Raw genomic sequence first — 22,088 nt, forward strand, 5'->3', positions numbered from 1 at the left:
TGAATGTGTACGCTATCCATACATTTTATCCGGGGATACGGTACCCCTTCTAACCTTTGTGCAATGATGTGCAATCCATACTGGGCCTAACACCGTCTGAGCCTGCCTCATGCTGTATAGACATATATTTTGAATGTGTACGCTATCCATACATGTTATCCGGGGATACGGTACCCCTTCTAACCTTTGTGCAATCCATACTGGGCCTAACACCGTCTGAGCCTGCCTCATGCTGTATAGACATATATTTTGAATGTGTACGCTATCCATACATGTTATCCGGGGATACGGTACCCCTTCTAACCTTTGTGCAATGACGTGCAATCCATACTGGGCCTAACACCGTCTGAGCCTGCCTCATGCTGTATAGACATATATTTTGAATGTGTACGCTATCCATACATGTTATCCGGGGATACGGTACCCCTTCTAACCTTTGTGCAATGACGTGCAATCCATACTGGGCCTAACACCGTCTGAGCCTGCCTCATGCTGTATAGACATATATTTTGAATGTGTACGCTATCCATACATGTTATCCGGGGATACGGTACCCCTTCTAACCTTTGTGCAATGACGTGCAATCCATACTGGGCCTAACACCGTCTGAGCCTGCCTCATGCTGTATAGACATATATTTTGAATGTGTACGCTATCCATACATGTTATCCGGGGATACGGTACCCCTTCTAACCTTTGTGCAATGACGTGCAATCCATACTGGGCCTAACACCGTCTGAGCCTGCCTCATGCTGTATAGACATATATTTTGAATGTGTACGCTATCCATACATGTTATCCGGGGATACGGTACCCCTTCTAACCTTTGTGCAATGACGTGCAATCCATACTGGGCCTAACACCGTCTGAAACCTGCCTCATGCTGTATAGACATATATTTTGAATGTGTACGCTATCCATACATGTTATCCGGGGATACGGTACCCCTTCTAACCTTTGTGCAATGACGTGCAATCCATACTGGGCCTAACACCGTCTGAGCCTGCCTCATGCTGTATAGACATATATTTTGAATGTGTACGCTATCCATACATGTTATCCGGGGATACGGTACCCCTTCTAACCTTTGTGCAATGACGTGCAATCCATACTGGGCCTAACACCGTCTGAGCCTGCCTCATGCTGTATAGACATATATTTTGAATGTGTACGCTATCCATACATGTTATCCGGGGATACGGTACCCCTTCTAACCTTTGTGCAATGACGTGCAATCCATACTGGGCCTAACACTGTCTGAGCCTGCCTCATGCTGTATAGACATATATTTTGAATGTGTACGCTATCCATACATGTTATCCGGGGATACGGTACCCCTTCTAACCTTTGTGCAATGACGTGCAATCCATACTGGGCCTAACACCGTCTGAGCCTGCCTCATGCTGTATAGACATATATTTTGAATGTGTACGCTAGCCATACATGTTATCCGGGGATACGGTACCCCTTCTAACCTTTGTGCAATGACGTGCAATCCATATTGGGCCTAACACCGTCTGAGCCTGCCTCATGCTGTATAGACATATATTTTGAATGTGTACGCTATCCATACATGTTATCCGGGGATACGGTACCCCTTCTAACCTTTGTGCAATGACGTGCAATCCATACTGGGCCTAACACCGTCTGAGCCTGCCTCATGCTGTATAGACATATATTTTGAATGTGTACGCTATCCATACATGTTATCCGGGGATACGGTACCCCTTCTAACCTTTGTGCAATGACGTGCAATCCATACTGGGCCTAACACCGTCTGAGCATGCCTCATGCTGTATAGACATATATTTTGAATGTGTACGCTATCCATACATGTTATCCGGGGATACGGTACCCCTTCTAACCTTTGTGCAATGACGTGCAATCCATACTGGGCCTAACACCGTCTGAGCCTGCCTCATGCTGTATAGACATATATTTTGAATGTGTACGCTATCCATACATGTTATCCGGGGATACGGTACCCCTTCTAACCTTTGTGCAATGACGTGCAATCCATACTGGGCCTAACACCGTCTGAGCCTGCCTCATGCTGTATAGACATATATTTTGAATGTGTACGCTATCCATACATGTTATCCGGGGATACGGTACCCCTTCTAACCTTTGTGCAATGACGTGCAATCCATACTGGGCCTAACACCGTCTGAGCCTGCCTCATGCTGTATAAACATATATTTTGAATGTGTACGCTATCCATACATGTTATCCGGGGATACGGTACCCCTTCTAACCTTTGTGCAATGACGTGCAATCCATACTGGGCCTAACACCGTCTGAGCATGCCTCATGCTGTATAGACATATATTTTGAATGTGTACGCTATCTGTACATGTTATCCGGGGATACGGTACCCCTTCTAACCTTTGTGCAATGACGTGCAATCCATACTGGGCCTAACACCGTCTGAGCCTGCCTCATGCTGTATAGACATATATTTTGAATGTGTACGCTATCCATACATGTTATCCGGGGATACGGTACCCCTTCTAACCTTTGTGCAATGACGTGCAATCCATACTGGGCCTAACACCGTCTGAGCCTGCCACATGCTGTATAGACATATATTTTGAATGTGTACGCTATCCATACATGTTATCCGGGGATACGGTACCCCTTCTAACCTTTGTGCAATGACGTGCAATCCATACTGGGCCTAACACCGTCTGAGCCTGCCTCATGCTGTATAGACATATATTTTGAATGTGTACGCTATCCATACATGTTATCCAGGGATACGGTACCCTTTCTAACCTTTGTGCAATCACGTGCAATCCATACTGGGCGTGAGAACGGCTGGCGAGCTGTTAAGCAAGCTACAGCACCTGTCCAGACAAGTACAGGGTTTCCCTAGCGAGGAGACTTATTTGATTGTTTTCTATGTTGGGACAGCAATTTTTGGGGAGCACTATACTCTGGAGAATGATAGATGGGGCCCACCATACACTGGAACATTCCAAAGGTGGACATCAGACACTGGAGCAGCATTTACAGGGCCCATTATACACTAGAGCAGTAGAAATGGGGCCCATTATGTTTGGAGCATTATTTGGGCCCATAAGACAGTGGAGCTTCATCCATGGGGACCAACATATACTGTAGCATTATGTGGAGCTCATCATATACTGTTTCAAACATTATATGGGACCAATGATTTTGTATGGAGAAATAGATGGGCCTCGTCATGAGATGTAAAAAGTGAGGTATTTTTCATTGTACTATACCGCTATTTCTCTGCTGTATCGGAGCATGATGAGTTGTGGTATGTGTTAAAGGGGCGCTCTTTCGCCCAGGGCACATGAAAACCTGCAGCCAGCCCCCCCCCCCACAAATTTAGCCAAATAACCCCCATTTTTCAGTGCGTAACTTGTATTATGAAGTTAATTAAGGTTGACAAGCTTAAGTAAGAAGAATTGATGCTTTTGGCATTCAAATGGGCACTGTAGGTGTGTTTCCTGTCCTCCTCTCACTGCCGACTTTTATTCCCCATTGACTTACATTGGGTTTCGTGTTTCGGGACGACCCCGACTTTTCCCTATATTCGGACGATCTTGCTCGACCCGACTTTTGGAAAAGTCGGGTTTCACGAAACGAAACGCGACCCTAAAAAAGCAAAAGTCGCTCAACTCTACTAAAGACACGTTCCGATAATACACTGGCAGCAGGGCAAGCCAGCACCTCCAATGCATACTGGCTAAGCTCTGGCCATGTATCCAGCTTAGAGACCCAATACTTGAACGGGGAAGAGCCGTCTGGGAGTACACTAACAGGGCAAGACAAGTAGTCTGTCACCATCTGACGGAAACGTTGCCTCCTGCTGACTGGAGCCGTCTGTGATGGTGTAGCCGTTTGTGGCGGTCCCACAAAACTTTTCCACATTTGGGCCATACTGGCCTTGCCTTGTCCTGCGGCACTGCCTCTGCTACCTCTTTGTGCAGAGCTTCCTCCACTGCCTCTACCCACATGGCTGCTTTGAAAAGCACTACCAGCAACACTTGCGGGAGGAATGGAGAACATGATGGCCTGCACAAGTGTTTCTTGGTACTCCCGCATTTTTCGCTCCCGGTTCAACTGTGGTATGAGGCTTTGTAAGTTGTCCCGGTAGCGAGGATCTAGGAGGGTGTACATCCAATAATCAGCCATGTGGAGAATGTTGGCGATGCGGCGGTCATTTAACAAGCACTGCAGCATGAAATCAACCATGTGCTGCAGACTGCCAACTGGACCGGAAACGCTGTCCCCAGCTTGAGGCAGCATCTCTGCCTGCTCAGCATCACCCCACCCTCGCTGTACACACTGACTACTAGAGCCTTGTGTACCTCCCTCCTCTGGAGAGATGTGTTCCTTCTCCTCCATTGACTCCTCGTCATCCTCCTCACTAAGTGTCCCCTGCCTGGGCCTTTGTGTGGAAGCACGTTGCGCAGACTTGCCAGAAGCAGATGGCATTTCTGACTGCTCATCCTCGACCTCTTCAAAAACCTCCTCACTTAGTGCTTGTAAGGTTTTTTGAAGCAGACACATGAGGGGGACAGTCATGCTGATTAGTGCATCATCTGCATTGGCCATCCGCGTGGAGTCATCGAAGGCACGCAAAACTTGGCAGATGTCCCTCATAGTGGCCCACTCAGTGGTGGTGAAGTGTGTCCGGCGCACAGTGCGACTTGTTTGCGCCTGATGCAGCTGGTACTCCATTACTGCTGCCTGCTGCTCACACAACCGCTCCAACATATGTAACGTTGAATTCCACCTGGTGGGGAGGTTCCATATGATGCGATGTTCTGGCAAGCGGAATCGGCGTTGCAGAGATGCAATGCGCGATCTTGCCATGCTGGAACGCCGCAAGTGAGCACACTCTAGGCGAACCTTGTGCAGCAGTGCATCAAGATCCGGATAGTCCCTCAGAAAGCTCTGCACGACCAAATTGAGCACGTGTGCCAGACATGGTATGTGAGTGAGGTTGCCTAGGCCCAGAGCTGCCACTAGATTTCGGCCATTGTCACTCACTACCAAACCTGGCTGGAGATTCGCTGGCACAAACCACACATCGCTCTCCTGCTTGATGGCATTCCAGAGCTCCTGTGCTGTGTGGCTCCGATTCCCCAAAGAAATTAATTTAAGGAAGGCCTGTTGACGTTTGGCCACACCTGTGCTCATATCTGGCCTAACAGGCTCATGCAGTGCTGATTCCGAGGAACTAGAGTAGGAGGAGGACTCAATATGTACAGACTGCATTCCTGCAATCCTTGGAGTTGGCAGAATACGTACAGAGCCACTCTCCAGATCTGTACCCGGCTCCACAACATTGACCCAATGGGCAGTGAGGGAAAGGTATCGTCCCTGTCCATGGCTACTGGTCCACGCATCGGTGGTCAGGTGGACCTTGCTACTGACGGAGTTTAGTAGCGCATTTTTAATTTTTCCCTCCACATGCTTTTGCAGGGCAGGGACGGCTTGCCTGCTGAAATAAAAGCGGCTGGGCACATTGTATTGTGGAACTGCCAATGACATAAAGTTCCGGAAGGTGTCAGTCTCCACCAGCCTGAATGACAGCATCTCAAGGGCCAGTAGTTTGGCAATGCCGGCATTCAGAGCCAGTGCTCGGGGATGGTTTGCCGAGTATGGCCGCTTTTTCTCCCATGCCTGTGCTACCGATTGCTGGTGAGTGGCCTGGGAGTGTGCTGATGACTGCGAACGTGGTTCAGTGGGTGGAATTTCACTGGGTCTCTGGACAACAGTGGCAGTGGTTCTTCCATGGCGTTCCAGTGAGGAAGCCGAACCAGCTGTGTGTGAGCTGGAGGAAGAGGCCCCAACACGAGCTGAAGAGGTGGTAGGTGCTGCTGAAGGTTGGCCTACATCTTCAGTGTGTCTGTGTAACTCCACCTCGTGCTTGGTATGCACATGTTTCCACATATTTGTGGTATTGAGGTTGCTCACATTTTTCCCTCGCTTCACTTTCTGATGACACAGCTTGCATTTGACAAAGCAAATGTCATCTGCAACTGTGTCAAAAAAAGACCACGCACTGCAAGTACTGGAGCACCCGTTTTGTGTTTTGGAAGAGGATTGCTCCTCACGGGTGCCAAAGTGGAGGCTACAGGCAACCAAGTCTTCCCCCGCCCTCTCCCTCCTCTTTTGGCCGTTTGGGGAATCTCTTCCTCAGAGCTGCTCCCACCACCTTCCTGTGGCTGACGCCATGATGGGTCAAGGACCTCATCATCTCCACTCCCCTCTTCAAGCACCGGCTGGTCCTGGGTTGTCTCGCCAGCACCGTACGCACCAGAAATTGGCAACTGAGACTCATCATCATCAGATGAGCACTGAGGTGTGCTGACAATAGGCACTGGCCCACCCGCCTCTTCAGATTCAGAGGGACAAAGCTGTTGCGCATCACTGCATACTCCCTCTTCTTCACGCTCTAGAATGCTGCTTGGCTGGCCACCTCTTTCCAAGCCAACAGATTCTGAGAACAGAAGTAAAGATTGAGATGGCTCCTGTCCAGGGCTCTCAGACTGCCTGGGCAATTTGGCAGGTGGTGAAGAGACAGATGGTTGCTCTTCAGTGCTCTGGCCTTGGGAGGATGCGGAAGTCATTGAAGTGGATGCGTTAGCTGCCATCCATCCGACAACGGCTTCAATTTGTTCGTCACGCAGCAGTGGGGTACGGCGAGGTCCTACAAAGCTGCGCATGAAGGACTGTTGCCTGGTAAAAGTGGGGGATGCCGGATCACTGGTGGCCGCAGCAGACACCGAATCCCCACGTCCTCTCCCTGCTGAATCCCCCCGTCCTCTCCCTGCTGAAACTCCACGGCCACAACCACGTGCCTTACTCCCTGCCTTCTTCATCTTGGTAGACTGATAAAGATAGGCAGAAAAGTAGAAAAGGGGTGGCTTAGTGTTCTTATTCCTGAACACCTGCTAACCAGTATAAGAAACACTAATTTGGCTAAAAGTGTGTGTACTACACTTTAATATGATCTAATGTGGCCTACACAACTGTAAAGTGGAGTGTTTGGTGAACTTTATTTCCTTTTTTTTTGGGGGGGGGGGAAGAAAAGGATGTGACCAAAGTTTGAAAGCTATAGTATCACAAACTTTTTGGAGCGATTACAAGGCAGGAAGCTAACCTACAATGCAATTGATGAGGCTCCAAAAAATAGGGTGATACTAGTCTGGCTGGCCCTGAAGGGCACAAGCCAGCAAAAAGGCTCCACTATCTAATCCTATATAGTGTTTGCAACCAACCAATGACAATGGATGCGGTTGGAAGCACACTAATATAGGAGCAAAAATCTGGCTAAATTAGCTGCAAAAAAAGGACTATGTATGAGGCAGTGACACACGCTGAGCGGACTACAGCTAGCGGTGGCTGTAGAACACACCGCAACGTGAGCTGCACTCACACACAGAGAGACCTATCAGACAGCCAAAAACAGTGCAGAGAAATGGGCTATAGCACTGAAAGGCTGCTGAAAGGCTCCGCTGTCCACTCCTTCAGTGTTTGCAACCAACGTATATGGATATGTATGGAAGCACACTATAGAGGAGAAAAAAAAAGCAGCAATAAAAGAAAAATGTGTATGAGGCAGAGACACACGCTGGGCGGCCTACAAGCAGACGTGCCTGCAGGACACACTACACAGCGTGGGTCTGCACTCACACAGCCCTTGCAGACAGCTATTAAAACAGCGCTGCTGGGCTACAAAAATGCTACAGTGGTGGATTATGTAGCCTGGGTAGAGCAATAGATATTTTTGATGATCGCTATTTCTAACTGTCCCTCACAGTCTTCAACAGCAGCCTGTCCCTAACTGAATTCACAGCAGAGTGACCAGAAATGGCGGCTGCAGCGGTTTTTATAGTGCATCATGACATCATTTCAGCAGCCAATCACAGCCATGCCAGTAGTTAACATGCCTACATGCCTAACAGGATGTGCCCACACTTCTGAGGATCCCCATTGGCTGAATCAAATCGAGCGGGTTCCTAGCAATATGGGAACTTCCGATTCCGGTATTCGATATGAAAAAAGTATCGGAACTAAGAAGTATCGGAATTCCGATACAGCGAATATCGGCCGATACCCGATACTTGCGGTATCGGAATGCTCAACACTACTTATGACTTTTTAATTATATTTCTATGTACAGCAGATACCAAAAAATTACTTATGTTACCTGATGTTAGATTGCTCATGGCAACATGTTGGTTTGGATAATCTTCTTTGCCATATTTGAACCTAGGATTATATATTGAACAATTGAAATTATTGTCCTATCATGTTGCTGTTGGCTAAATTCTATTTTCAGTAGAACAAACTGGTATTTTGTTTAATTACTATATGATCCTGACCATAGCCTTCGGCCACTGCTTTTCTTTTGCCTTTTAACTTTGTGTATCTGTATATACAAAAACTTTTTAAAAATTTGTATGTATTGTAAATACAAAAAAACTTTCTTTTGCATTAATAATTTGTGCACACTGGCGCCCTGCTCCGACCTCCGCCCCTGGTGACTTAGTGTGGCTCTCTGCTCGTAAAATCAGGCTGCGGGTCAAGTCCACTAAGTTCGCGCCTCGCTACATAGGTCCTTTCAAGGTCCTCGAACAGGTTAGCCCTGTGGTCCACCGGCTGGCCCTTCCTCCCGATACCTTCCACGGGTCCCTCCTTAAGCCCGTCCACATGTCCCGGTTCTCTGAGTCATCTGCCAGGACATCCGGCTTGTCCTCGGACGAGTTTGAGGTGAATGCCATCATGGGGTGCAGGATGATACGTAGAAAAAAGTATTATCTGTTGGATTGGAAGGATCATGGCCCAGAGGATCGGTCCTGGGAGCCTGTGGACAACATCCGTGCTCCACTACTTGTTGCGGCCTTTGAGCGTAGTGAGGCTTAGGGGGGAGGGGGCCCTAGGAGGTGGGGTAATGTTAGGCATTGAGTTTCCCCCACTGCACAGGGGGAATCTCAAGCCATGTCATCTGCGGCCACAGAGATTCCTGCTTAGCAGACACGTCGGTCCCGTTGACTTGCCCAGGCTGATGATAGGCGTCTGGTTGCTCCTTCACGCTCTGCTATAGCACCATGCTCGAGTTAGCAGCAAGCAGATGCTCCTAGGAATAAGTCCTGTCTTTTGCCTACTGAGCATACCCATGGGACGACCTCTCAGTGGAGGTCGGAGGTCACATGCGCAGGTCCCGTTCCTGCTCGGATCGGTCCACTGGGAAGGTCCCGGAAGGACACCGCTATAAAAGAGTCGCATGGCCGAGTGGCCATGCGCTAGCATAGATTCTTATGGGTAGATGTGTATGTGTAGATGGATGCATGAGACTGAAGACTGACTCATTATGATCCCCTCCCTTTGGTTCTGTATGGTATAGGGGTTACTGAGTCAGAGTCAGCACCAGTAGTGGCTTAGTCTATGTGCCACAGAGCATCCCACTGTCCACACGAGCATTAGCGTCATATAGTGCCATTCAACACAAGGCACCTTTGCACCACACGAGCAGCTGCATTCCTTACAGCGGCGCCGTGCGCCAGTTAAGCGCTTTCCTCCCTGCTCTGGGAGGTTAGTGGCATCCGCCAGAGCGGTGCAGTGTGCACTCGGTGCAATTAGTATTAGTCTGTCCTCTTGCTGGCACTGCAGCTGCGGCGCTTAGCGCTAGCGGTCTACAGGGACTCTATCCCTGTGTCTCTGGGGCAGAGTTCTGTGACTGTTAGCTAGTGCTCACCCAGCCGAGCTTTGTATTAACAGGCTCGGGCAGTTGTTTCAGCGGCTCTGTGAGGTAACAGCGTTTTCCCTTGTGCACACCGGGTCAGTGGATACCCCACCGATGTTCACTTAGTTCTCCGCCATTACCGAGTAGCAGTTTTACCATCTCTGCATGGTGGACCCCGGGCTGTGAACGCACCTCATACCATCTTTATTATTCGGTGCGCTCCGCAAGCCCCTAACAGATGCCATGTCGCATTTGGAGAGCCACTAATGTGCCTAAACAGTGGAACCCCCCACAAGTGACCCCATTTTGGAAACTAGACCACCTAAGGAACTTATCTAGATGTGTGGTGAGCACTTTGAACCCCAAATTGTTTCACTAAAGTTTATAATGTAGAGCCGTGAAAATAACAAATCATTTTTTTTCCACAAAAATTATCTTTTAGCCCAAATTTTTTTATTTTCCCAAGGGTATCCGGAGAAATTTGACCCCAAAAGTTGTTGTGCAATTTGTCCTGAGTGCGCTGATACCCCATATGTGGGGGGAACACTGTTTGGGTGCATGACAGAGCAAGGAAGAGAAGCGCCATTTTAGAATGCAGACTTTGATGGAATGGTTTGTGGGCATCATGTTGCATTTGCAGAGCCCCTGATGTCTCTAAACAGTAGAAACCCCCCACAAATGACCCCATTTTGGAAGCTAGACACCCAAGGAACTTATTTAGATGTGTTGTGAGAGCTTTGAACCTGCAAGTGTTTCACTAAAGTTTATAAAGCAGAGGCGTGAAAATAAAAAATCATTTTTTTCCACAAAAATGATTTTTTGTAGCCCCCAATTTTTTATTTTCACAAGGGTAACAGGAGAAATTGGATCCCAAAAGTTGTTTTCCAATTTGTCCTGAGTGTGCTGATACCCCATATGTGGGAGAAAACTACTGTTTGGTCACACGTTGGGGCTCGGAAGGGAAGTAGTGACGTTTTGGAATGCAGACTTTGATGGAATGGTCTGCGGGCATCATGCTGCATTTGCAGAGCCCCTGATGTGCCTAAACAGGAGAAACCCTCCACAAGTGAACCCATATGTGAGGGTAAACCACTGTTTGGGCACACGGCAGAGCTCAGAAGGGAAGGAGCACCGTTTCACTTTTTCAACGCAGAATTGGCTGGAATTGAGATCAGACGCCATGTCGCATTTGGAGAGACCCTGATTTGCCTAAACTGTGGAAACCCCCCAATTCTAACTCTAAACCTAACCCCATCACACACCTAACCCTAATCCCAACCCAAACCATATCCCTAACCACAATCCTAACACCAACACACACCTAACCCTAATCCCAACCCTAACCATAACCCTAATCTCAACCATAATCCTAATCTCAACCCTAACCCCAACCGTAACCCTAATCCAAACTCTAACCCCAACCCCAATTTTAGCCCCAACCCTAACTTTAACCCCACCCTAACCCTAACTTTAGCCCAACTCACTTTGGCCCAACTCTAACCCTAATGGGAAAATGGAAATAAAGTTTGTTTTATTTTACTATTTTTCGCTAAGTAAGGGTGTGAAAAAGGGGGGTTTTATATACTATTTTTTTTATTTTGATCACTGTGATAGGTTCTATGACAGTGATCAAAATGAACCAATAGGAAAAAATCTATTGCTATCGTGTGCCGGTCAGCAGATCTCGGCGGGCGCACTGTGTATGCGCCCGCCATTTTCTCCCAGAAGAAGTAGCTGGTGGCCCGGGGAATTTCAGGGGGGCCTGCAGGCACAATGGAGGTACCGGGGGGTGATCGGCGTACCGGGAGACCCTATTTCTCTCTCCTCTGATGAGCGATCACATCAGAGGAGAGAGAAATTAAATGGAAAAATCAGACTTTTTTTTTTTGCAGTAAACGTTATACCGTTAATAACGGGGATTGCAACTCCGAGGTCGGTAAAAACCCACCCGAATCATATTCTCTGGGGTCTCGGCTACCCCCGGCAACCGAGACCCCGGAGAAATTCCAACTCTGGGGGACGCTATAACCTTAAACCTCAGCGCTGTTAAAAAGCGGCTCTGTGGTTTAAGTACCCTTAACTGCCGCCGTTAAAAGGCTTATCTGCGGTCGTTAAGGGATTAAATAAAATGAATTGAAAAAATAAACAATTTAAACATATTTAGTATCGCCATATCTGCGACAAAAGATATATTATCTTTGCCGGCATTCTCAGATCACAATTTCCCACTTCCAGGTCAAGCATTAAAAAAATTTGTAGTTCAAATCATAGAATGGATTCTCCAAGTGGAAAAGAGAAATGCAGCACTCACTGATAAATAAAATATATTTGCTTTATTCTATTTGCATGAAAAATTAAGGCCAATAACATGTAACTGAAAATGGTACCAATAAAAATGAAACATTTTTTAAAAATATACTGACCTACAGAAAGTTATCAACATTTATATCACACAGTGACCGCTGCAAAAACTAAGCCAAAAAAATAATGCTGTTTTTTTTTTAAACCATCACAAAAGCGTACACAGACATACTGTATGTATGTGGAAAGGATGACCCAAGACCTCATCCAACTATATCAGTGCAATATGTAAAACAATATATAAAATTCTGAAATAAAAAAATAGCATTATGTCAGTTGAGAACATTCACTTTTTAATTTCAGAGAATGGTTCACTATCTGCATAAATGCTGCATACAGAAATGAGACAAGAGGGTTTTTTGATGTGCTAAAAGGCTTTTGATGTTGTGTAAGATGCCCAAGCAATGTAGTTGAGGGCGAGCTTTGGTCTCCATTCGCTCTGGCATCCTACAGATAAGGTGTGTCTCAGTCCTGGTGTGCTGCTGTGTGTGTGGAGCTTCTCACTTAGTTCTGGCCTGCAGGCCTCTTCTGACTCCAGGAATCCTTCTTCTGGAACCAGTGCAGCAATTAATCCAGGAGACACGTAGTTCATAAAAACCAAACTTTTACTATGTGAATGGCAGTCTATACAGCATTTACAGGCAGGTACAAAGAATAAGGCCCAACGGGTTGTCATCTTTCCCATAGGAACCGGATACAACTTTAGCCCTGGTTCTTGGCATATCCCCTTTTCTGGCTTTCCTAGCCTTTGGGGATCTTCCTCACCTCTTGCAGTATATCTGGATTGCAATACCTTCTGCCCCATGTAGTGAATCCATCTTTTCCTGTAGCTTCAAAAGCTGAGTGTGCCCTGGCACCCAACGTCCATCTCGAGGTTGCACTTGGCGATTAGACTGAATCACAAGGAAGGATATTTACGGCAATCCACCACCCTAAATATTAGGCTTACGTCACTAGCAGCCAAAAGTCCCGCTGCGTTCTCAGTGCTGCCCTCGCATGGACTAACTCACGCTTGCTGCCTCTGGCACTAACATTCAGTTCCCCCTCCCAACTGGGCTGACCACTTCAGTTAACCCTGTCCCAGCTAACTGCTGCTTCAGGGGGCATTATACCTTTACCACATACAAATGCATGAAAATACATTTAACCCTTAGGTGTCAGGGAGTAGTCCATTAGCTCAGAATGAAATTCCCCAACACAATTTAAAGGGGTGTTCCAGGACCGTAATATTAATGGCCTATCCTAGGGCCATGTTCAAACTTAATGTAAATATCAGTCTGTGGTTTTTTTTGTGTGCAGAAAGTCTGCTGTGTTTAACCCCTTCCTGACTGGATGATTTTCCATTTTTCTGCTTTTGTTTTTTCTATCCCTATCTTCCAAGAGTCATAACTTTTTTATTTTCCAGTCGACGTAGCCGTGTGAGGGCGTTTTCTTTCTTGCAAGACGAGTTGAGCTTTTGAACCATCTATTTTATCATTTATTGCACTGGAGAGTGGGGAAAAAAATTCTAATTGAGGCAAACAGCTTTTTTAGCATAATTCCACAATTGCTTTTATTTTTTTTAATTTATTCATTATATAGTGAAAATGATTTAGCGATATGTTTCTCTAGAACAGTATGATTACAGCAATACAAACCATCATAGTATTTTTTAATTTAAGTGGTGAAAGAAAATTTGAAAATTTGCTATTGTCGCAATTTTATGAGAGCTGGACGTATTTCATTTTTAGGTGGTCGTGTTGTGTGAGGGCTTGTTTTTTGCAAACTGAACCAATGTCTTTATTGATACCATTTTGGGGTAGATACAATATTTTGTTGGACTCGGTTCCTGAGCCTGCATCACAGTCAGGAAGCAGGAGGGGTTAATCGTTTAAGTAAAGTGTCATTTCATGAGAACTCTTACCGCTGTGCATATAAAGACGCTGTTGAACTGTGGAATTTTAGCTGCATTTTTTCTCTGCAGGAAGCGAGAAATAAGCATGTAAAAATGCAGTTGCATTTGACAAGAGGAAAATGCATAAAAAATGCAGCAAAAAATACCCAGAAAACATGCAGATAAAAAGCCGCAGAAAAAATGCATCATTTAAGCTACGTGTGAACATCGTCTAAAGGTGTATTTAATGAGCTGAATGCAAGGCAATAAGTCTGCAAACCCTGTCTTATGAGGAAAGGTTGCAGGATTTAGGATTGTTTAGTTTGCAAAAGAGAAGACTGAGAGGAGACTTAATAGCTGTCTACAAATATCTAAAGGGCTGTCACATTGTAGAAGGATCAACTTTATTCTCATTTGCACAAGGAAAGACTAGAAGCAATGGGATGAAACTGATTGGGAGGAGACACAGATTAGATATTAGAAAAAACTTTTTGACAGTTAGAGTGATCAATGAGTGGAACAAGCTGCCACGAGAAGTGTTGAGTTCTCCTTCAATGGAAGTCTTCAAACAGAGGCTGGACAGACATCTGACTGGGATGATTCAGCGAATCCTGCTTTGAGCAGGGGGTTGGACCAGATGGCCCAGGAGATCCCTTCCAACTCTACGATTCTATGATTCTATGTATTTAATGAGCTGACAAAAACGTTTGTTTCCCATTATCGGCCTGTGTAAACAGCCCGACAATCACCTTGACAAATAAGCAGAACATTGATTCTTTGGGTAATTGGATTGTTTTTGTTGGTATTAAAATCCTCATTATCAGCAGCACATTAGACTGTAAACAGGAGATGTGCTACCGATAACATGGCACTATATGGCAACAGCGTTATCGTATTACCGATCTGTTCCCAGCAGTATATAGATGATCTCTCCAGGAACCCAGAGATCAGCTGCTTCCACTTTTGTGTTTCCCTGTGAAATAAGCATTAGGCCAGAGTCACACTACCGTATAACACGGCCGAGTGCTTTGGAATAAAACATCACATAGCACTCGGCCCAGTGTTATACTATGGGGCAGCTCAGATCTGCGATTATTTTCTCATGCCGATTTGGCATGAGAGAACAATGCAACATGATGCGGTTGGCAGCGAGACTCGGCTCACATGCACCCATGTAAGTCTATGGGTGCGAGTGAAACATCACACTGCAGTTGGATATCAACCGAGTGCAGTGCGATATACGCTGACACCGGCAGCAGAGGCGATGGAGAAATTACTTTCTCTGTCTCCTCCACAGCTGTGCTCCTATCTCTCATGCAAGAGTATTGGAAACCAATAGCATGACACTTGGCTCACGCACGCAGCAGAGCAGGAGCTGAGGGTCATTAGTATATCGCATCTGGTGCTCTCTGGTGTGACTCCGGCCTTAGGCTAAGTTCCCATGATGAGTATTAGATGAGTTTTTGATGTGGTAGATATTTGGCAGCATTTCTGCACTTATGAGATTGCATTAGGTTACTTGAACTTTTTCATTGTGTTTTTTTTATATGCGTTTTTATCGTCTTTTTGGTATGTCATATTTTAAATTAAAGGGGTGGTCCGAGGTCAAAGTACTGCCCGTGTGTCTGTGTGAAAAACCCACAGACATGTAAGTTTTTTACTTGCACCTTGGACAAAATGCATGCTGTACACTGATGACACATTGATAACATCCAAGTGTCATCAGCGTGACATGTACCGGTGCCTAGAAAAAAGTGGTACAGTTCGTGCTGTTCCCAGGCACGAGGTGCTGAAGACAGCTCTGATCATTTTCGCTTGGTCTCCCTGAGATCAGCACAACCAGGTGACAATGATGAGAGTTGTATTGAGCACCCACTTAGAACATCATGTGTAAAATAAAGATATAATTAAAAAATTGGCGTTGGCTCTCGTGTACTTTTAATAACCAGCACAGTGAAAGTCCAAGGATGAGGGATGATGTTCCCAATCTGGGAAAGGGCCAATATCCCAAAAGGTTCACAGGGTATTAATAAAAGCTCACAGCTGTTTGCTTAGCCTTTACTGATTAGTTTACAGGAGACCCCATAAAAAATGACATAGGGTCCCCCTATAAATTCTAACTAGCAATTGCTAAACAGACAGCTGTGGGTTGATGTTAATAGCCTGAGAAGGGGCCAGTGATATTGCCCCCCCAGGCTACCAACATCAGCCCTCAGCTGCCCCAGAAATGGAAAATCCATAATCTGGCACTTAGGCTCACTCTTCCTACTTGCCCTGGTGTGATGGCAAGTGGGGTGATAGGGTTGGGGTTGATATCAGCTTTGTATTATTTGTATTTCTGGGGTGGCTGAGAGGTGATGTTTTTAGGCTGGGAGGGGGCCAATATCCATTGCCATTTTCCAGCCTATTAATATAAGTTTGCTGCTTTCTGATTAAGCACCCATTAAGTCCATGTAGCTATTCACATATCTCTGTCTCTATGAGGACTGAGTGTCTGCAAAATAAAATAGAGACATGTCCGTATCACAGACACTGTCAGTTTTCTAATATTTAATGGGTAGAAGAAGCTTGGAATTTTTTTGTAAACGAGAAAAACGAGTGGACATAAGGAACAAAAATGGGTGAAAATTGTATACTGCGACATGATTGAACTGTCCATTTTTCCTCATATGTTAAAAAAAAAAAAATGGATGTCTAAATTCAGCCTGATCTCTATTTTCCCCTATAAATTTGCTTGCAGAGCTTGTACGTTACAAGATGCATTACTAGTTGCCTACTAAGCCTTTTTTACTCCTTTCTATTACACTTAGTATTTTTCACTGTTTTTACTTGTTTTGCACTGTATTTTGCTTCTAGTAGTGTTCTTCCACAGAAATCTGTTGTTGCATGGAAACTGTCAGATAACAGTATACCTTTTCATTAAAGCAGTAAATCTGTAAATTTAGCAAGGAAAAGTATAGTAGAGACGTGTCATCCCTTCTGTATTTTTCACCCATTGCTGATTTTGGCTGACAAATACTGATGTAAAATACTGACCAAATACTGATCGTGTGAACATGGCCTGAATCAGACTGTGATCCTCCCAGAATATCGATGTTACAAACCATCTTACTGGTGAATTATATGACATATTGGATTCTATTACTGTCATTGGATGTTGGCTTATGTACATCATTATAATGCGACTACAACCATTATAACAACACCATCCTAGGCGAGTCTGACCATACGCCATATTCGCCATTGTCCCTTTCCCTGATGAAGCCGTTCTTTCGGTGAAACATGTTGAAGGGACATGTGCAATTTTGTATAAGTTTTAATATTCATTATTTGCGCATGCTATTCATGGTTGTCACCCCTGGGAGTCATGCCATAGTTTGAGAGATAAATAACTATCCAATAGATTTATTATATTTAGGTATACACAATCGTGAATGTGTTTTTTAATGGGAACCTCCTAATTCAGCTTTTAAAATATTAAAATATATAATAAAAGTTTGATTCTAATAGCCTGTTAGAGAGGTGATATTAGTGGGGCTTTGCACCTTATTTTTTTATAGATAAATGTACCCTCTGGGCCGATTTGTCTCCCATAGTGTATGTAACTAAAACTTAGTCAGTCACAACATTTTTTAAAAAAAAGTTAATATTTGTATTTTGTGTAAATGATGAAAAAGCGTCAGGTTTGTAAGCCGGTAGTGTATCTGCTATGGTGTCTGATCATGGTTTAGAAATAAACATAATATAGAGTAGAGTGGTATCCATTGTAAAATGTGCATCCTTAAACTTGGCTTGAGACGTAGAGAGCTATATTCAGACTATTAAAGCTCCATCTTTGTTGTTCTACAGTCCTCTCTGCGCACGAACTACGTCTCCAGATATAATGGTTTCTTCATGTTTGGGTTCTTGCCCTGATTACTGAGTATGGGAGGGAATATCTGTACACAATTTTATATTGATGTCATGGGAAAAAATGAACTCCCAGCTTAACCTTTTAAGTACTGGCGCATAGATTTAGTAACATGATGTAAAAGCAATGTTATTCTCAGTTATTTTAAAAAGAAGTGATTGAATGGTGTGGGCAAATAGTTGCTTCAACCTGGTAGGCTCCTTCAGCAAACTGACAAAGGCTGGTGCCCTCACCACATTGCCAAAATGTCTTAAAACGAGAGTCAAGCCATCCATAAACTGCAAAATTATTCTACCGGCAACTCCTGCAAGTCAGTGGCAAAGAGTTTTATATTTACGCAAATATGCAAGCTGATTGTGTGCAAAGAAATGGAGAAAATTTACCCAAATCTTTGCTTTCCAGAACACTTAAATGTGACTTCCATTTGCAGAGGATTATCAGCATGTAATATATTTCCATAGGCCAAAGATTATTAATAAGACAGAAGTCCATCTGGAGTAACCTGTTATCTAGCAATGTTCATCCAGAGGAAGGTGAACTACGTGGCCATTGTCAGATGTTACTATAAAAGTGATGACTTATCTTGAGCCCTGATATAATAATCAGGATAAATCCTTGGATCATCAACCCATGCAAGCAATCCTGTATAATGTAAGCTATGGTTTGACAACTGGATTCTAGAACGACGACAATTAATTTGACGAGACCTGTGATGCCCAGCACAAGAAAGGGATGTCCAGCTCTCTTCCGAAGATAACAAATTTACGGCTTTATTGTTCACAAATTAAAATCCAGCTCACAACAGCAAGAGATTTTACTGACGCGTTTCGAACAAGCAAATGTTCTTGATTGCAGCAATATAGCATAATTGTTAGGAACGGCGGAACGCACTAAATAAAATGAATAATAAAGTGCGTTCGCCGCTCGGGGTCCACCGTGCAGTAGGTGTAACAACCGCTGCTGAGTAATGACAGATGAGCAATATGGTGGTATAATGTGCACGGGTTAGACTTCACCCGAAGTGCGCAAAGTGGGCTCTGTTCACACACAGAGGCGCAGCAACATAAACATACGAAAACGCTGAGCCTGTTAGTGTCACAGACCACAGGGAAATGCACACACGGTATCTGGTCACAGGAGCAGGACCCAAGGCAGAGGAGCTGCATCCGTCTAGAACTACCGTGTGTGCGGCGTCGCTACTGCGGATGCCAAGGAGGGCTGCAACTGCAGCGCGGCGTAGGGCACGGCCGCTAGTCGACAAAGCTAGGAAGCAGGCGCAATGTCGGACGCTAGAGTAGAGGTGCGGTGTGCACAGTGGTCTAAGGCTTGCCACTGACTGGCGCTGACTGCTGCACTACTTCCCTATCCACATGCGTAGTATCAGAGGGAAGCGGTTTCAAATGAGTCAGTCACCAGAGTCATACATCCGTCATCATTCACACATTAGCTTGAAAAGTCTATACTAACGGTCATGCGCACTTTTTATAGCCGTGCGGGACCTTCCAGATCTCCGAGATGGACCAATGAGATCTGGAGCAGGACCTGGGCACATGACTCCCGATCTCCAGTGGGAGATCGCCTCGTGAGCATGCCCAGTAGGAGCACAGAGGAACTTAGTCTCTGGAGCAGTCTGCTGCAAAGTAATCTTCTCTGCAGTAGATAGACAGCAGGAGACCACAGAATGTGAGGCTCTGGATTCCTGCAGAGCAGACGCAGAACCTAGACGCTTAACAATAATATTGTGATGCCTACTACAGCAAGTGGAACGTGCAAAGACTAGATGCACACTATGCCATAAATGAGGTCCACACCTCTAGGTTGATCAGAAATGGTACTCTGGCCTCCTGGAGTTCATTTGCTGACTCTGCAGGCAGAGCTAGGAAGTTGGTAAGCTAAAGTTCCAACTTCAACTCTTCAATTTTTCCAGGCTCTCCTTCTCTCTTCCTCTGGTCTTTAGAAGAGGGACTCCATTATTGAACGTGTGAAGCTTGGATTTAGAAATTTTAATGAGTAACCATCCTTTTAATATTATAAATCAATAGTACACATTAAAGTAAGCAACTTTGTAATATGTCTTATCAGAGAAATCTGCTTCTTTGTCCTCCTGGACTGATCTTTCAATCTCAATTCATGGGTAAAATGAGTAAAATTAGTATCCAGAGAAGACAGATATTCCCATTACTGAGATAGGAGATGGCAGGGAAGAGGAGGGAGGAGGTAGAGGCGGACACAATCATTCTGCTGCAAGTTCCTTGCTACTTTATGAGCATCAACTTCCATGTTCTAGGTCAGGAATGGGAAAATCTGTATTCACTGAAGACAAATTTTACAGGTGAATTGAGAATTTTGAGAATGATCAGTCCAGGAGGAGAAAGAAATGGATTTCTCTAATTAGATATATCAGGAGTTTTCTATTTTCAATTGTACTATTGATATCGGATAAATAAAGAAAAGTAAAAACAATGGTTCCTCTTAATGATACCTAAAACTGGAGTCGCAGTCAGTACATTTTAATGACTCCAAGTAAAACGAGCTCCGACTGACACCACAACTCCAACTCCACAGCACTGCGTGTATGACTGAAGTGCGACCTGCAGGGGAAGGTAAATTAATATGGTGCCTTTCCCAAGATAAAGGCCAAGCACGAGGGCTCCTATACGCTGTATACTCTGCCCAACCATACAAAATGACAAGCCATAAATACCGCTCTAAAGAAGTCATGCATCTTATGTGTGCCGACCTCTTGATCTAGCCCTTTATCAATCTACTGTGCGGCCCTGTAGGATGGTCCAGGGCCACGTTAATGTTTCAGATGATACATTGTCCAGGCCAGAAGCCACGCATGTTTAATCGGGGCGTTAAGTAAGATGTGTTTGCAATATATTTTTTATTAAAATGCAGCAAATCAGATAAAATAATATATTAATATCTAGCAGAACAGATCAGGCCAAAGGAATGTTATATATATATATATATATATATATATATATATATAATTTGCTTAGGATTTGGCACTCGGCCTCTAAAGTCATGTAATTATTTTTTTATTATTATTATTATAAAATTTCTAAATTTTTTATGCCTTTTTCATATTTTTTGGACAAATAGTTAAATACCATCTCATTGAGAAGACTAGTACAATTTCCAGTCCTTATTCCCTGTGACATATTTTAAGCTGTACCATAGGTTATGTATACTGGCCATACTGATACGCTTGAGGAGACCACCCCTATAGAAGACCACTTTTCGTGCGATCGTCTTTCAGTGTTATCTCACTTACTGCTAGGTTACAGCTCATCTGAAGGCATTCCAGCTAATATAGGCAGATTTTCCCAATATCCTGCCCTCTTGATGTATTATTACAGGTGTACGTGGGGCATGAAGTACATAAAAAAAACTAACCATACGAAATAACACGAGGACAAAATGACTAGATTAAGCTTTGTCTTACCATGAAATCATTGGCAAACGCTTCCGATTTTGCTCTTTTTCTTTCGTAACCATTGATATAGCTCTGAATGATTTCTCTCTGCTCCATTGCGAGGCCAGCCGTGAATATGGTCACATGAAGTATTCGTTTCTTGAGACCACCAGGCAGAGGCGAGGAGTGCGGTTAGCAAACATCTCAACAGCGCTAAACAAGAAGAAAGTTTTAAGCGGAAGCTATTACTGACAGCTACTTGTGGTCAAGATAACCCAGAACTGAACTGGGTCCTACTGCCTTCCAGTTTGATATCGTGTACAGTGAGTGGTCTGGTTATTATTCAGGGGTTGAGTTCTTGACTTTGTGGTGGAAAATGTTCAGCTTGATAATTCAGTAGACGCTTCACACGGCAGCTGTGAGGACACACATCCCTGCGAGGGCTGCGCACATACGCTACACGCTGCTGCTGTGACAATATCTGGTTACCTCTTCCTCTGTCTCATACACAATGTGCTCTCTGTTGATACAGATCACCAGAAAGTCGCTCTTTTGAACATACACTTGTGCTATTTTAGGGCCACAGTGCAGTCAAATATACACAAAGTAGAGGAGTTTGTTACATGATTAAAGTGTATCTGTCACCAGATATCACAATACTAACTGCATATACAAATAAAAAGATCTTAGTCCTGTGGATGCTGGTGTACTTACTTTGAAAATCCACATCAGAATAATTGTACAATCCTGTTGTTAAAGGGAATCTGTCAGCAGGTTTTTTGCTATGTAATCT

General features: G+C 44.7%; 1 protein-coding gene across 1 annotated transcript in view; it reads right to left on the reverse strand.

The window, feature by feature from the left end:
• The window catches only part of PTPN22 (protein tyrosine phosphatase non-receptor type 22), a 150,423-nt gene extending 128,647 nt beyond the window's left edge, over positions 1-21,776 (reverse strand). Inside the window, exon 1 of the mRNA XM_073587062.1 lies at positions 21,326-21,776. Within this exon, the coding sequence (XP_073443163.1) occupies positions 21,326-21,412 (87 nt within the window). The 5' untranslated portion in view covers positions 21,413-21,776. The remainder of the gene's footprint in view (positions 1-21,325) is intronic.
• Positions 21,777-22,088: the final 312 nt, after the last annotated feature.

The sequence above is a fragment of the Dendrobates tinctorius genome, unplaced genomic scaffold, assembly GCF_039654945.1.
Source record: "Dendrobates tinctorius isolate UK_male_01 unplaced genomic scaffold, ASM3965494v1 ptg000098l, whole genome shotgun sequence".
NCBI classification, from domain to species: domain Eukaryota; kingdom Metazoa; phylum Chordata; class Amphibia; order Anura; family Dendrobatidae; genus Dendrobates; species Dendrobates tinctorius.